The sequence below is a fragment of the Phodopus roborovskii genome, unplaced genomic scaffold (genome assembly GCF_943737965.1).
Source record: "Phodopus roborovskii unplaced genomic scaffold, PHOROB, whole genome shotgun sequence".
In the NCBI taxonomy this organism is placed as follows: Eukaryota; Metazoa; Chordata; class Mammalia; order Rodentia; family Cricetidae; genus Phodopus; species Phodopus roborovskii.
In genome coordinates, this window is record NW_026126541.1 from 19,039,851 (window position 1) to 19,055,645 (window position 15,795).

General features: G+C 44.6%; 1 protein-coding gene across 1 annotated transcript; it reads left to right on the forward strand.

Moving 5' to 3' along the window:
- The first annotated feature begins 2,224 nt into the window (after positions 1 to 2,224).
- Opalin (oligodendrocytic myelin paranodal and inner loop protein) lies at positions 2,225 to 12,657 on the forward strand. Its single transcript, XM_051200038.1, has 6 exons — positions 2,225 to 2,231; positions 5,551 to 5,597; positions 6,243 to 6,278; positions 8,223 to 8,342; positions 10,479 to 10,538; positions 12,108 to 12,657. Exons 1-6 carry the CDS (start codon positions 2,225 to 2,227, stop codon positions 12,282 to 12,284), a joined length of 447 nt encoding a protein of 148 aa, XP_051055995.1. The 3' UTR covers positions 12,285 to 12,657.
- Positions 12,658 to 15,795: the final 3,138 nt, after the last annotated feature.

Consider the following 15,795-nt stretch of genomic DNA (forward strand, 5'->3'; position numbering starts at 1 on the left):
CATTATATATTTATATGAAAATTACTTGTACAATATATAACATAAAAGTATGTAATAGTATATAACATATAATAAATGTTATTACAATTGAAAAGTCAGGATGGCTTTGATTATAAATATTGGTTTATAATTGCTAGTTTTTTTTTTTTTTTTTTTTTTTTTTTTTACTTATTCTAGGAAGAAAACCACAAAGTAAGAAATAGAAGCCAAACTCTTGCCAAACTGTGCTTATTTATCACCTCATTTCTGGAAATTAGATTTGTTTCAGCAGAGTGTCTCAGATGGGTTGAATCGAGATGAGGGATCAACTCTTTCATTAATATGATGATTTCAGAGTCATTGTGAACCAAGATCAAGTTGTTGAAGGGTATACTGAAGTAGTTTGTGTACTAGAAACATCTCTGGTTCAATGCCACTAAAATTTGTGAACTCTTCTGAAAATAACCCAGGTGACTGTCAATGGATGAGTTACTAAAGAAATGGTGGAATACCTATACTAAATATATATTCAATATATGTGTGTGTGTTTACATATGTATGCAAATGATGTTCTTGGCTGAATATTATCCAGCCCTTACGGATGTGATCCTGAAGTTTGCCACAACCTTGAGGGGCTGGAGAATATTATGCTGAAGGAGGTATGTCATACATAACTATTGCAGATCTCACACAGAATTTAAACAGAAGTGATGAGAAGTCACAGGAGTTAGGAAAACCAGTTAATATTTAACCCTGACCTCTGGAAACCTTGGTCTAGGTTTCCACACCTTGATTGCAGGAATAGCTCTGTCCTTCAGGGGAGTCATCAGAATAGAGTCAATGGCAGTAACTGTCCTGTTCCCTCTTCCCCCTCACAGGAATCAAACCCCTGAGGGGTACTCAGCCTCACAAGAGGCCAAGGGTCTTCAGAAACATTCTATAGATGTGACAGTGACCCACAATGCGGTCCCCTTGGCTATGGCTGCTTGATGCTAACAGTTACATCTGACAAGCACATGCTGAGCGGCTTCCCCATGTCATGTTAAAGAATATGACATCGTGTGAGTCCCGTCACATCCAGAACATTTGCAGGTTGGAAGGAGCTGCCACAGAGGGTGTATCCCTTGAGATTTTCCTGGGAAACGGGCAGGGCAAGCGGACAGTATCCCATTTTCAGAATGGAAAAACTGGGCCTGGCATGATAGAGGGGCTGTGAGGGTATAGAGACAAGAAAATTTGTCTTCTCCAAGTCCATACAACCTCAAAGTGGCAAAGGCTGTACCCAAACCTAGATCATGTGGCTCAGGGCCTAGGGTTACTTCACCCCACCCAGCTGCATCTCTAGAGGGCACTGTGCCATCCTTTCCTCTCCATGACAGCATGGCACTGTGTTTCTACAAAATATGAAAGTCTTTCTGAAATTGGCCAGAACCCTCGTCATCTGAATGCCGGTAAACAGTGCATGCAAAGGCCCACTTGTCTGCAGTTCTCGTCCTCCGCCTCTCCCAAAGGAAGCTTTGTCTGTGGCCCCTGACATCATCACTGAGATAGATCAGTACAGCTGCATACACCATAGTGATCGGCGAGTGCCCTTGGGGCAGCTGTAGGCTCGGGTAGCATCAGCTTGAAAGGCAGTGGTTGGAGCCCTTGGGCAAGGAGACCCTGATCTGAGAGTCCCAGATGCCACCCAGGCTCTAGTAGTCCAGGGAGACATGTGTTGCCTCACCTGTAGAAACTGGGAGGTTGCAGGGAAGTCCTGGGGTGTGGTAGGGAAAAGTCACCAGAGGGTTGGGTTCTGATGACAGCTGACTTCGCTGCATGATAACCCATTCACAGGTTTGGCAGAGCCGTGACGTATGAGGGGCTGTCTTAAAAAGGACATACTCTTTGGGGTGGGGACAGGGGAGGTTACAGGTTCTTAAAACATTTTATGTTCTCCGAGGATTTTCCCATTCTTTAGCCCACGTGACTTCCAGACTTCAGACGATTGGGTTTTCTTGGTTTTGCACGGGTAGGCTGTGTGACCTGAACCCAGCCTTGGGCTGTCTGACCTGGATCCAGGACCAGGATCAGCCGCAAGGAGCTCCAACTATCCTGACCTGTTCATGACATGACTTCCCATGAGTCCCTGGGCCTCACTCTTCTATCCCTTGCAACGAAGTCCTGGGGAATGAAATGACCTTTGTGGTCCATATGTTCGCATTCTTTGGGATACTTTAATTTTTTTTTCTAGTGTGCTCATGCCATGGAAGGTATGTGTGGGTCAGAGAACAACTTAGTGGAGTTGGTTCTCTTTTTATGTAGGTCCAGGGGTGGAACTCAGGCCATCAGGCTTGTGGGGCAAGTACTTTTATCTGCTGAGCTGTCTCCCTGTCTCCACCCAGTATTTCTGTCGTCAGAAAACATTTAATGTTAAAATTGAGCAAATGTGTTGCTGAGTGAGTGACAGACCCAGTCTTGGGGGGCTGCAGGGGAGATCAAGAGCTGGGGGGCAGGAGGAACCAGGATGTCAGGAGGAGGGACTAGAGGAGGGCCCAGCCAGGAGCCAGGAGCAAGGCTGGGTGAAAGTCCAGGAGGTAGAGATCAGAGACGGGGCCAGGGAAGGCCCCTGGCTAAGCCATAGCAGGGTTCACCGATTGCTTCCAGCAGCAGGGAAGGAAATTGATAGAGCACCCTGGAAAGATGCGGCGAGCAGCCCAAACTGGAAGGATGGGGCAGGGCTGAGGAAGCAGAACGGAGCCACCAGCGGCCTTGGCGGGAGCTTACCCTGAAAAGAGGTGTGTGCAGGAAATTCGGAATGTTGTGCAGTGGAAAGTTTGTATGTTGATTACACTCAGCAGGGAGGGATAAGCCAGGTGCAGAGGGAGACCCTGGGGGGACCGGGGTGAGTGCAGCTCCCTGCGACCCTGAGACCCTGACCATTCAGCTCATAGCCAGAGCCTCAGCTCAGACTTTGTAAAGCTGCAGCCTCCTCTCTATGGTTAACTCTCCTGAGAAGGTGGTTAATAGCGTTTACATCATACTCTTTGCTGGAGCTGATCTGCTTTAAGCTGGAAATATTCCTAAGTGCTTCTCAATTCTCAGTTCTCCCCTTGAAAGGCATTCTGGGAAAAAAAAACTATTTCCTGTGTTTTGATGAGACCCCCAGCCTGGCCCTGGCCGCAGAGCTGGAGGGGAGAAGGAGAACCCACAGCCATTGGACAGCTCCCCACTATCCCAGGCTCCTGTACTGACTGTTCCTAGGCTGACACTGGGAACTGAGAAGGCCCAGTGAAGCCCATCTCTGCCTTAAGTTCACCTTTGCCAGGCTTGGAGGCAGAGGTTCCGGAGTTTGCGAACCGTTGCTGGGAGTTTTAATGTTTCTTTCTTTCTTGCAGAGTTTTTCACTAAACTTCACACTGCCGGCGAATACAGTAAGTGGAGTGGTCAGACCCCCATCTCCGGGGAAGTGGGAGAAGGTCAAAGCAGAACTTACAGTGGCCTCGGGAACCCTCTAGCACATGCCATGAATATTGTGATAAAGTCTGTGCTGAGTGTCTGAGAGCAACATTTGTTTGAATTTAAATCATCCACCGTGGTGTGTGTGTGTGTGTGTGTGTGTGTGTGTGTGTGTGTGTGTGTAGGGGTATCAGCATACATGTGCCGTATCTTGTGTAGAACAACTTGCTGGAGGGAGCCAGTCCTCTCCTTCCATCATGTGGGTTCAGGGACTGAACTCAGGTTGTGAGGCTTGGCAGCGAGCTCCCCACCCACTAAGCCATGTCGCCGTCCCTGAGAGCAATGTTTTTCTCTTTAAAAACTATCAGTACATTTTGAAAAAGAAAATGAAACCCCTAAATTCCCATCAGTAGAAAACACCAGCACAGCGCCCCCTGCTGTCTGACTTTACAGGCACTCTGACTTATTCTTCCCAATGTGCGATCTTACTCTACATACAATTTTTGTGCCTTAAACATTTTCCATCAGTCTTTATAACCACAACTGAGGATAGTCGCGCGTTATTTCTCCAAGTGATTTGTTTTATGTAACGATTACAGACAGGAGTAACAGTGTGACGAGCGTTATTACAGAGAAGACTTGTCTGTAGTTTGCTTTTTTGAGACAAGGACTCCGTGTAGCTCTGATTGGCCTTGAGCCTACAGTGAGTGCCCCGACCCCCACCTCCTTATTGCATGCGCCACTATGTCTGGCTGCATCTGTGTTTGAGATTACTTCCCAAGTATGGGATGGGCATTTTCAGTGGGTGAGGCCTTGCTACGTCTGTAACCTAGGGCTGTGTTACCTTACACAAGTCCCTTCCCTTCCCTGTGCCTTGTTCTTCCCATCTGTAAAATGGTCCTGCTCACGGGGTGCTGTGAGATGTGGGTCAGTCAATTTGGGAAAGGGGTTTGGGCGGCCTGGCACACAATGGATGCTTCATAAGCATTAGATGTGCAATTAACAGGTGCTCATGAGAGCAGAAATCCCATCAGGAGAAACAGGAAGTAAACAGGAAGGCAGCCATGCTGCCTGAGAGAAATGGAGAGAGGGAAGCCTCACCCAAGTTCCCCTTCCTACCTCTAGGCTCTAGAGAAGCCAGCCTGTTTGCCTCTCCCTCTCCCTCTCTCTCTCCCCCTGCCTCTCCGTCTCTCCAACACACACACACACACACACACACACACACACACACACACACACACACACACACACACACACACACACTGGGCTCCAACAGCCTTGAACTCAAGAACTCTCTCTGCCTCTGTCTTCCAAGTGCTTGAGATTCAAGGTGTGTACTCACTATACCTGATATGCTTTTATTTTTTTGCTCTGGCCAGTCTTGGCAAATTTATGTACTTTGAAGACAGACTACCTTACCTAAAACAATAGTTGATTCTTGCTGCCCTCCTCAGAAAGACAATACTTGAAACTGATACTAGGGTGTGGGGTGGTGTTTATGTGAAAATAGCCTCCTGCAGGGCAACAGGCAGCTCTGCCTGTTGATGATGAGCTCACTAGGAAAGAGGTCTGTCCTGAAGCTCAAATGCTCAAGGTCAGGGTCTGCTCTTCTATGCAGACTTGGTTCTGAGTAGTGAAAGCTCTCTGAGGCCCTTTCTGCCGTTCTCACAGATGCTAACTGTAGAAAGCCGAGAGGGCTAAATAAAAATAGACTGACTAGTGCTGTTATCCTAAGGTCGAAATTGTGGTGCTTATGTGATCACTAAAACCTCCAGAGGCAGCTATTACTGTCCCTATTTTACTTAGTTTCCTTCTTCCATTTCCATGCATGTATATGCAGTATACCTTCATGTTTCACATGTGGATGTATGCACACATGTGTGTACCCACAGTTGGTGTTAGGAATCATCCTTCATGACTCCTCCACTTTATTCAGTGACGAAGGATCTCTCAGATTAAGCCCAGACCCCACTGGCTCGGCTATGGCTGCTGTTGCTTACAGGAAGATCATGACTCCCACCAGGCACTTACATGGGTTCTGGGGATTTGAATTCTGGTCCTAAAACTTAGTCACTGAGCCACCCCACCCCCACCCACGGCCACTGATTGCCTTATTTTAGATGAAGAGATGAGATGAGACCCTGAGGCTTCTGGGCAGAGGAAGGAGCATCCCACTGCAGGTAGTATAAGCCCTCAACCTGTGATCAGTTTAGCCCTGTTCGTGGTGCTAGGAATCCCGTGCACGCCGAGCTGGTACCCTACCACTGAGCCCCCAGGACCCAGGATGATGCCACATAACATAGTATACACAGTTGCTTGTATAAAGCGCACTTGAACTACCTCAGACAGGGGTGACATGCAGCACCCCACCTTCCTCAAGTGGAAACGTGGACCAGAAAGTGTGGGCTCATCCCAGGCCAGTGGACATTCCACAGACGCCATTGCTGTACTGTAGGGTTGGAAACAGGCATGGCTTCCTTAAGAAGCTTCCTAACAAAGCCTTACTGCAGTGCTTCTATTTTCTCCTGTGGGGAAAAATGGGCTGAAGTGTGCTGGCCCCAGCATGAAGGCTCGGGACAGGAGGTGTAGAATGTGTTACCGCAGATTCACCAGGTAGCTAGTGAAGGCGTCATTTGACTTTTGGAATTTGTTTCCTCCTAGCCTAGTTTCACTCTAGCCCTTACCTGGGAAGTGCTCACACAAGGCTCCGCAGTTGCTGTTGCTAACCCTTTAGTGGAAAGGTGACTCTGCCTTTGACAGGATGCTTTGCGTGGTGTTTGCTCTATGGATTTCCTTTTCACATCCCATATTCTCTTTTCACACAGACTTCCTCTCCAGTTGCCACGAGTGCCAAAGCCGATGTAAGTGTCCGCTTCAGTGACCCAGACTTGGTTCTGTCATCTGTGAGGGTACAAATGCTCTCACCATCTCTTGCATTTGTTTTGATGATTAAAGTTTGACCTGTGTACTGTCGCCAAGCCCACAACTAGACTCCGTAATTATTCTTATAGCCACCTCTATCCAAAACAAGAGAGAGAATGTAAAACCACAGACTGTGGAATCACAGAGATGGCTCAGCAGTTACGAGTACTTACATAAGACCTCTGTTCGATTCCCAGCACCAACACAGTAGCTCACAACTGCCTGTAACCTAGTCTTGAGAATCGTGCTCCCTCTTCTGACCTCTCCAGACTGAGGTGTGCACACACACACACACACACACACACACACACACACACACACACACACTAAAATAAACATTAAAACACATAAACATACATGTGCACAGGCAAATTCACAGAGTTTGGAGAAAAGCAGCCAGGTGTAAAAGTGTCCATACCTGTGTTTATGTCTGTATGTTAAAAACCAGACAAAACCTATCTACAGTGATAGACTTCAGGAAAATGGTCACATGTGGGGGATGGGGAGCATGCTAGGTCTTGATGTGAACACCAGTTATATGTATGAAACGTCATTCTGAAAATAACCTTCAGTCTGTATATTTGTGACATGGATTTCCACCCTGTATACCATCACATCCTACTATGAAAGTCTTCGTTAAATTTGTTGCATATTTATAGGGATTTGCATATTGTCTTTAGTATTTCCAGGAAAAATATCTGCAAACCTGAAATCTTGTGGTGATAAAAACATGACTATTACTATTCAGATCAAGATGGGTGTTTGAAAACTGGTTAATTTATTTGATATAGTTTTCAAAACTATATCAAATGTCGTAGGATATACCATTCTTTCTCTCTCTCTCTCTCTATATATATATATATATATATACATATATATATGTTATTCTTTTTAATACAATATTTTTATTTATCCTTTTAGAATTTCATGCACATGGACACTGTATTTCAATTGTATTCACTCCGCACTCTTAATTCCAGCTCTCCTCTAAGTCACCCTTGAAACTTCATGTCTTATTTTCTCTCTCTCTCTCTCTCTCTCTCTCTCTCTCTCTCTCTCTAATAACTTGCTGGATCCAGTTTGTGTTGCCCTTGTACACACAGTTTTAGGGACCATCCACTGGAGCATGGCCAACCTAGCAAGGTCCAAACCTCTAAAGAAAACTGGCTGTCCCTCTGCTGAACACCATCTATCTGACTGTCGCTATCTCCTCTGCTAGTTGTGGGAGCGCATGTGCCCCTCCCTGAACCATGCTAGACCGTTTACTGGCTTGATGGTGTGCAGGCATCTGCAGTTGCTGTGAGTTCATGCATGGGATGCTCCCGTCATGAGCAGAAGACACTGTTGCCCTGGTCTTCCTTGACTTCCTTTCCTCCCTACTCTTCTGAAACACTCCTTGAGCCTTAGTGGAGGAGGCAAAACATGGAAATTCTATTCACAACTGAGCACTGCACAGACAATTGTTCTCTGCGCTCTCACCAGATCTGAGTCTCTATGTGAGAAAAAACAGAAGTGACTTTTTCAGACTGAGGGTGAACATGGCATCTACCCGAGGCACTGAACTGTGCCTTGGCTGTTCTTCTTCTGAAAGGGTGCAGAAAGGATGCTTGTGTTTCTGATTCCTGGGACTCCTGCTTAAATCACCTGTCTGTTTTTGTAGGAGATGATCACCATCCCAAATGGATTTAAACTATGTAAATTAGATTCCAGGAGAACAATTGACCAGTCACACATATTACAAATATCTTTTGAAATATTTCATTTCTCTAGTGCATCCAGGGCCCATGCATGTTGTTATTGTTGTTTGTTTTTAGCCACTGAAAGCATCCTCTATTCATGAAGAATCTGGGCTTCCCTGACTCTGTTTTATTTCTCTGTGCCAGGACTGTGGTCCCTCTATTGGACTAGCAGCTGGAATCCCATCCCTGCTGGCCACAGCCCTGCTGGTGGCCTTGCTGTTTACTTTGATTCAGCGAAGAAGAAGCATGGATGAGCCCATTGAGGTGATAGCTGCTTCTGTGGGTGTGGATGTGTAGCTTGAATCAGTATCTCAGTGAATTGGCCTCTGTCTGAAATAAGCATGACAGAACTCAGGACCTGTGTTGTTTCTGAGGACAAGGAGGTAGATGTTTCTGGACAGAATTGTCCTTCGCAGATTCAGGCAGAGCTGATTTGCACATAACTCTCTGGTCCTTGAACAAATCTCTGGTAATAAGATGTCATTTGGGGTGGCAAAAAAATAGGAATGGGGGGAGATAATTGAAGCCATGCAAACATATGTCTGTACAGTAGGGTGTTATTTACGCCAAGGGAGGAAAAGGCATAAGTTTCGTCATCAGATAGTAAGAATGTGAGGGGAAATAAGAGACGAAGAAATGCAGAAGTGTCTATGGAAAGGGTACATTAAGATCATGACCTTGTCCATTCCTGTGTCTGAGCATGGACCCCTGACAGCCCATACCGGTGTCACATTTGCTCTGGGGACCATGCATGGTTGCCCAGATCCATATCCAACAAGGTTTTACAGTATGATATACCTGTGGGAAGAGCCTCTGTTCTAAGTTCACTCTCTACTTATGAAGGATCATTGTTGTTTTCATACTGGTAGATATTAACACGGGGAGGCAGAAAGCCTGGTTCTAATCCTGCCCCTGAACTGTATGATTTATGTGAACCTGGACAAGTGACTCAACATTTCTATGCCTTGATTAGTTCAGCTCCTTAACAGGTGTCGTGAAACTCTCCTCTTAGGCTGGGGTGTAACTCATGACACAGTACACATACCTAGTACGTACAAGGCTATGGGATCCAACCCTAACCACAAACAACAATAATAAAATCTATACATAAACCTAAGCATAAACACTACCTATTCTAAGAGGTGGCAACAGTTGTAAGGATGACATGAGATAATGGGTTATATATACCACTACAGCATGTGTAGAGGCGTACCAGCAAGCTGGAAACTGGACACACCTCAAGAAGTATTATGGGCAGTGGTGGAATTATTTATTTAGGCAATAGTTTCTAAACTTTCAGGGCTCTTTAAAATGATCTGGAAGGCTAAAATATATCAATGACTAAGTTAATTAAATCGGGAGTTTCTGGGGCTGGAGAGACAGCTCAGTAGTTAAGAGCACTGATTGCTCTTCCAAAGGACCTGGATTTAACCCACACCTTGGCTCATAACCACTTGTAACTTTAGTGCCAAGGGATTCTGCACACTTTTCTGGTCTCCAAATGCATGTGGTACATAGACATACTGTCAGGCCAACATCCTAACACATACAACAAAATAAATGAAAGACTTTCTGGTGATAGAATTGTGTAATTGTTTGAAAAATATTGGGGGAGGGGCTTTGTTTGCTTATTTATGGTGGTGGGGCTTGGCCAGGACCTTTTCCATATATTTGTTAAATATCTCACCACTGGGCTGCACTCCCAACCCAACCCATGTTTTTATTGTATATATGGTCCCCCCAAACATCATCCACAAAGGATACATTTCAAGACCAGTTAGTAGTCACATGATACTGTGAGGTGTGCCTAACCCTTTTGTATGTACAAAAGTATGATAACAATAAGTTAGTCACACACAATAAAATTGACTTAAAATAGAGCAAGAAATATGAGTGAAGTCTCTTGACCTCTCTGTCAGTTGTCACAGGGCTGGTATCCTATATAGTGTGGATACACTGAGCAAGGGGATAGGATGAGGTTGGGTGGTTCAAGGTTTTGCTACGCTATTCAAAATGGAAGCTTAAAACTTTTGGCTTCTGGAATTTCCATGAATATCTTAAGATCCCAGTTGGCTACGCGGGGGGGAGGGGGGTTATTATGATGTTAGACATGCACTAATGTGGACAGTAGAGTACAGAGAACACAGTTATCAACTCATGGCCAATCCTGTTTCATCTCTCCTCCTGCTCACTTCATGATGCCAGCCCTGGATTATTTTTGAATAGTGATGCTTCTTGAGCCTATTCATTTAGCTCAAAGTAGGCGTGTCTGCTTTGCTTTAGAACCTTGTGACAATTCTAATGTGCACTGTGGTTTAAAACACAAAGGCTTGAATGGTTACAGCTATGGCCCTTCACTAGTTATGTATGTGTGTATTTATTTATTTTTAACCATTCTAGGAAAGTGAGAGACCATGTGAAATTTCAGAACTCTACGATGACAATCCCAAAATGTCGGAGGTAAGAACTCTTTATTATGAATCCACACGTGGCTGAAAGTGCAGCGAGCTCAGGATTTTAGACTGCACAAAGGTGCCATGTGAGACCCTTGGGAAGGAGGAGATTAACACAGTGAAAGCACAAAGGAGGTGAGCAGCTCGCCTTTACCGACCAGACAGGAATTCAAAGTTGATTTAACATTAGAAAATCAGGGCTGGGGGGTGGGGTGGTTGGACTGTAGCTCTGTGGTAAAATGCTGACCTAGCACACAAAGTCACTGGGTTCTATGCCCAGCACTGAAAATTAAAACAACGGCAAAAAAGGAAAATCAATTTAATATAATTTATTCAATGGACACATTAATAGGAGAAAAGTTTTTCATTGATAATAATTTTTTTCTTTAAATTTGAAACAAGCTTGTGAGAAAAGGGTTTTTAAAAAGGTAAGCCACTTATGATAAGAGCTCTTTATTCTTGTTTATTTATTGTGTGTGTGTGTGTGTGTGTTTGTGTGTTTGAGTATGTATACCATGGAATGTGTGTGGAGGTCAGAGGACATTTGAGGTATCATTTCCTGCTTTAATAAAAAAACACTCAACAATAGCTAAGCTATGATGGTTATATACTATGGTCCTGGAAGAGAAGACTCAGTATCATAAAGATGTCAAAGTTATGGCACTTCCAGTATCTGTATGATCAATGTAGTTATGGAGCTGGAGAGCAGTACAAAGCACTTACTGTTTTTTTTTTCAGAAGACTGGGGTTCAATTCCCTTCACCAATATGGCAGCTCACAATGATCTATAACTAATTCTAGGGCACCTGCACCCTTCTGACTGTCTCGGACTTAAAATGAGTAAACACAATTGTGATATAAATTCCAACACATTTCTCAGTAAGCTTAGTACAATTCTAAAGTTTATAGGGAACATGAGGAAACTAATTCAAAATGAATGTGTAGGACTGGAGAGATGGCTCAGCAGTTAAGAGCACTGGCTGCTCTTCCAGAGATCTTGAGTTCAATTCCTATTCTCCACATGATGGCTCACAACCATCTACAACCAGATTTTGTGTCCCCTTCTGGCATAAAGGTATACATGCAGGTGGAAAACTATACATAGTAAATAAATAAATTTTTTAAAAGAATTAACATGTAGAAAAATGAAAGGAAAAACAAGACAGTAGGCTTGAACCCTACTATATCAATGATCATATTCGATGCAAATGACCCACACAGCTCCAATTACAAGGCAGAGAGAGTCAGTTTGGCCATAAAAGCAATATAAAGACTTGACTAGATTAAAAGTTAAATGATGAAGACATTGTGCTAACAATAGTCAGAGTTGTATGGCATGAAAAAGTCCTTGAAGGCAGTAAGCTCAGGCAGCTGTAGACATCACTCATTTCCTGCCCTTCAAGAGCCAATGTCTTTATTCTCCTGTTTCTCTCTATCTTGACAACAATTGTTTCAAATGTTTGGTCTGGGTTTTGGCTGTTTCCATTGGAAGGGTCAATATGGTTGAGTTCATCTTGGCCAGAAGCTGAAGTCTCTCTTATATTATTATTATCTTTTTTTAATCTGTGTTCTCAAGAATCCTAGGCGGTCACCCACACATGAGATGGACCCACGAGGTACCCAGCAAGGCCACATATATGTGAAGACGGTCTCTGGAAGTGAGGAACCCCTGCCTGACACTTACCGTCCTCCTGAAGAAATAGAGAGAAGGAGAGGGCTGTGGTGGCTTGTACCAAGACTGAGCCTAGACTGACATAGCTTTGATAGACAGCTGACTCGGAACTGGAACAGGGCTGACAACCCCAGGATCTGTGCTTAGGAACCATGCTTGGAGAGGCAAGAAGCCAGTTGCCTCCCTTTCCACATACATTTCATTTATAGATCTGAGGTGTATCTGGGTTGATTTCCTCATTAGGGGGATGGGGCAGTTTAAGGTGAATTCAACCTTGGACCTTGCAGTTTAATCATCAGTACAACCCAGGTGAGTTGCTACCCATTCAGATGAGCCCCCTTGGTCCTGTTTCTTAATCCAGAGACGTTAGCTTTGGGGAAATTGGTGTGGCTTCTGAGCGTCCTGCCTTCTCCTCTGCCTACACCATCTCTTGTCTTAAAACAATAAATAAATAAATAAAGCAAACAAGTAAGCAAGCAAGCAAACTATGGGAGTTGGATTTTCTGGGTGCATTGGCTAAATCCAGCTTGCCACAAGTTAGGACATGAGTGACACAGAAGACATGTGAAAGAAGCCATTTCTTCCTTCTGAGTGTCTCAGACAGGGTAAAGCTCACATAGAGCCACACATGCCCCAACACAAGGAAGCATGTGGCTAGATCATGTCATACAGCAGAGAAAGGGAGGTGGACTTCTGAGTCAGACCTGCCACTGAACAGCCGTGAGAATTCTGGTGATGTCACCTACATTACCCAAGATTGTTTTGCTTCATTTGGGCATTGGAAAAATTACAAAAGGAACAAAGGCAAGTGTTAGTAGACACTAAACATACTCATTCACACTCCTTACCTGTTCTTCCCACCTCTTCCCAGTCCACTTATCTAATGAAGCCAAGCGATTGCTCCACAGCATTTGTTACCCATAGTTACAAAGTCAACAAGGAAGTATGGATTCCAAACTTTCTCCATGGCCTGCAATCCAAATTGTTGACATATAAAAAATAACTCTAGTTGTCACTAGTATTCTACTCACTTGAACTCTGAACATCATGTGTCCTTGTGTGCTAACCAAGTTTCAAATTCCAAGTACAGAAACCTGCATTACACATGACACATTAACCTCCAGGATGCTGACATCTCTGATGGTTCGTCTTCACTGTCAACTTATTGGGCTTAGAATCACCGTGGAAACACACTTCCAGGAAGACTTAACTGAACAAGAAGGTCTTCCTGAGTGTGAGAAGCACCATTCCATGGCCTGGGTTTCTGGACTGATTAGCACACGGAGTTCATCACTCTCTGCTTCCTGACTACAGATAACACATGTGACCAGCTGCTGCATGATCCTGCTGTCATGCCTTCTCAGTGGTGATGGACTGCACCCCCAAATTGTGAGCCAAAATAAACCTTACCACCCTCAAGTTGATTTTATAAGGCACTTAATCATAACAATGAGAAGTACCAAATATGAAACTGATGTTCATGTTTTAGTGGCTTTCTTTGCAATGCGGCGTTTTGTTTAGTATCATAAAGAAAAGATGTTTGTGAGGGAGAGAGATAGAGGACCAACAATGAACACGGGAACAAAGGAAGGGTTAGTATAGGCACACCTGCCAGGCCAGGGAGATCTACAGTAGACTTCACCAGCTTGGGCCAGGCCTTTGCTTTTTCTTCTCCAGATGGCTTTCAGGAGGACTGGTCACAGGTCCTTCTGATGCATGGCCACTGCCTTGGACAGGCCATGCTTCACAGTGGGAGAGGTGAGGGCTCAGGGCATCTCTAGGAACATCTACAATCTTCAAGAGCCATTTCGATATCCCAGGGAGCCATCTTTTCCCACACAGGGCCTCTGGATGTTCAGAAAGGATCCTATTTCTTGAACAAAGGGAATGGTTCTGTAAACCCAACGACCACCACCTACTGCCTTTCAAAGCCCCTCTAAAATTAAAAAAAAAAAAAGAATTGTGTTTCATGGGCCCAGCTCCTTAGAAAAGCTCATTTGGACATCTTCAAGCAGCCATGCCCAGGGATGCTTTTACATGGTAGGGAGGGACCTTGGACTCCCTGAGAACCTGATCAGACTGTATCCTTGTAGCTTCGATATATGGATATCAGCTCCAGTCCAGAATGTTGGTCATCTACAGCTTCAGTTCTGTGCTTATAAAATTGACCCTAGATGGCACTCGTGAAGCCTGATTGAAATATACGTATCACATGGGAGGTCCTGCCTCAACTTGGTATGCCAGACTTTGTTGACTCCCCAGGGAAGGCCTTACCCCCTTTGAGGAATGGATGGTGGGTTAAAAGACAGGAAAGGGGAGGGACATGAGAGAGGGGGAACTGGGGCTGGTATGTAAAATAAAAAATAATTTTTTAAATAAATAAAAAAGAAATACATATATCAGTAATCCTTATAATTGATAAAATGAGGCATGACTGTGTTTTAGATAATTTATTTTAATTCTACTTGCAATGGATTGCTTAGAATTTTTGTTTCAAATTGTTTTCATTAAAATTGCAAGATTCTGTATTTCTGTTGGTGCAAAAAACTCATTTTGTAATCAACTGAAAAATAAAAGGCCATTTGATGAACCTACAGAGCATCTGTGGTCCTTTTTCCCTGTTAAGAGTACCACTTTTCCCTTTCCTTTTTCTGCCTCTTTCCCTCGGATGCTGACTAGAACCTTAGTGTGTTTTCTCCCGCACTTTGGGCTCCTGGACGTTCTCTAAAGCCCCCTCCCTACCCTGTAACAGGACTCCTCTAGCAGGCAGTGAGGGATGCTGCAGCCAGAGAGGGACCTCCATGCTGGAAAAAACAGCAGTGTGGTCTTCCTTCCTTCTTTCCTCCATCTCTTCCTTCACCTACTGATACATTGAAAAGCTCTGGATTTGGGGGATTAGTCGGGCCTCTCTCTGTTTTACCAGCTGGCCTGTTGCAGAGGAAATTAGGCTCTTCTGAGTAATTCCACAAAGCACACAGGTAGCAGAGCTCTGTGATGCTGGCTCTATAAGCAACTCCACAGAAGGGGTTCTTCTGAGAAGGAAACGTAGTCTTAAAAGTACAATTATTCCTCCTACCTCCTTAGCAAGGCTTGAAGTGAAACTACCTTACAAGGGGTTGGTTTCTTGGACAAGTGATTGGCAGGCCCAGATGGATTATCTTGGTCCCTTGTGGGCATTGGTTCTGTTTGGTCTGTGCCCTCCTGGAGGAAGCAGGGGGGGGGAGAAGGGTGAGGCATGGTCCACTGGCTTCCTTGGCATGGGAGCCCTGAGATGAAGGCATCTTCATCTTCCCCGGTGGAAAGGGAGCCTTTCCTGCTGTGGATTAGGAAATTGCTTTTGAGGCCAAGAGAGAGCAGTGAGAACTAATTCCTGGTATAGCTCAGTGCTGGCCAGGGAGGGGACCTGCTCCGAGTCAGGAGCCAGCACCTTGCCTCCTGGCACTCCTGAAGGGACCCACAGTCTCCTTGGGGACCTAGGATGCACTAATTTCACCCATGTGTCCCTTCAAAATCAATCACAAGTTCTTTCTCTTCCATGGCTCTATTTGTTTTTAGAAACATAATAACTGAAAGAAGCAAAGCAAACTTCAGC